The sequence below is a fragment of the Contarinia nasturtii genome, unplaced genomic scaffold, assembly GCF_009176525.2.
Source record: "Contarinia nasturtii isolate CC-2019 unplaced genomic scaffold, AAFC_CNas_1.1 Cnas_scaffold_5042, whole genome shotgun sequence".
NCBI lineage: Eukaryota > Metazoa > Arthropoda > Insecta > Diptera > Cecidomyiidae > Contarinia > Contarinia nasturtii.
Genome location: NW_022202320.1, coordinates 1 through 1,355, shown reverse-complemented (window position 1 = coordinate 1,355; position 1,355 = coordinate 1). Strand labels below are relative to the sequence as shown.

Sequence of the window (1,355 nt, the reverse complement as noted above, 5' to 3'; positions counted from 1 at the left end):
AAAATCTATTGCTATTTGCATCGGAGAAAGAGAAAATACCGGTTCAAGTTGAATAAACTGTTCGATTGACTTCTTGAATGTTGGATCGGATGCAATTACATTACGTCCAACTTGATTGGAAGGAAACATTTTCAGTAAAACCAAAATTCCTTCGACGTCATCAGCCCATGAAGTTTTAAATCTTTTAACTTTATAATGACTAAATAAAATTTCCCGAAGTTGTGGTGCAAAAACTGGCCATTTTTCCATAAATGCAGATGCATTTGCTGCTTCAAACGTCAATTCAAATTCTTTCAAAATCTGCAAAAAATGTCGATTAATAAATGATTAATGAACGGATCAATTTTTCTTCGTTCTAATTTTACTACCAAATGTGGGTGTGTGAAGAAGTATGGAAACTGTTCTTTTAAATGAATGTTTTTGTCCTTCAGTATTTTATGACGATAAGTGCGCGTTGAATTCAATTTTTGTAACAAAGTCTCCATGTTTTCATCCGACACAACCAATGACTTTAAAAATATCACTTCAGCAGCCGCTACTGTTTCATCAACATCATCAGATGAGGTAATATGCTGAACTTGTTGGCTTGTGTTTAACGAAACATTATTTGCACTTTTGTTTAATTTACTCTGTGCCTCTCGCACGTACTTCAAACGAGCGTTCATCCACCCTTTATCACCGTTGAGTAGCAAGTCCTTAGAAGAATTTGGGTATTAGTTTGATTTAACGCAATTTGTGTCTCAATTAAACTCACAATTCCGCCTTTTTCACTTCCTTTGAATGCCAATCGAGGAAAAAGAATGATAGTTGCCTTTGCTGTCGATGTTTTTTGATATGAAGTGGGTTTTATACCAAACTTCTGAACCATAAAGTCAACAACATTGCGAATAATTTGGCGCCGTGTGTCGATACTTATCGGTGTGATGTTTTCATTGCCGAGAGTTTTCAATTCTTCTGCCTCTTTTTCCTCATCCAAAATCGATTCCAAGTGATGTGACTTAAAATATGTTTCAAGTTGCTTGAAAGAGAATAAATATTTCAATGTAAAACAGAAGATCTCTAGCAAAATGATGTGCTTACTTGTGCCGTAACTATTTCAACATTGCCATTTTGTGTCGGTGTAAATTTTATTTCTACAAAAAAGTTGCTGCCGTTCCAGAAGTTTCGAATAATAAATTCAAACAGATTTTGTGGTATATCTGTACCAGTGTTGTCGGTTAAATATAATGTGCTTCTTTCTTGAATTTTTATTCCAAACAACGCGAGTCCTAAAACACAGCGAAAATAATTTCAAAACAATTCAACACCATATTTTTTTTTGAATTAAAACCAACCTTTGTCAACAAACGTTTTCC

At 34.2% G+C, this 1,355-nt stretch overlaps 1 protein-coding gene across 1 annotated transcript; it reads right to left on the bottom strand.

Moving 5' to 3' along the window:
• Window positions 1-39: 39 nt before the first annotated feature.
• LOC116351255 lies at window positions 40-1,349 on the bottom strand (the record flags this gene model as incomplete). Its single annotated transcript, XM_031783335.1, has 5 exons — window positions 1,335-1,349; window positions 1,081-1,268; window positions 755-1,018; window positions 369-695; window positions 40-300 (listed from the first exon to the last, which is right to left on the bottom strand). Coding segments are annotated over exons 3-5 (702 nt in total), but the record flags the coding sequence as incomplete, so codon positions are not given.
• Window positions 1,350-1,355: the final 6 nt, after the last annotated feature.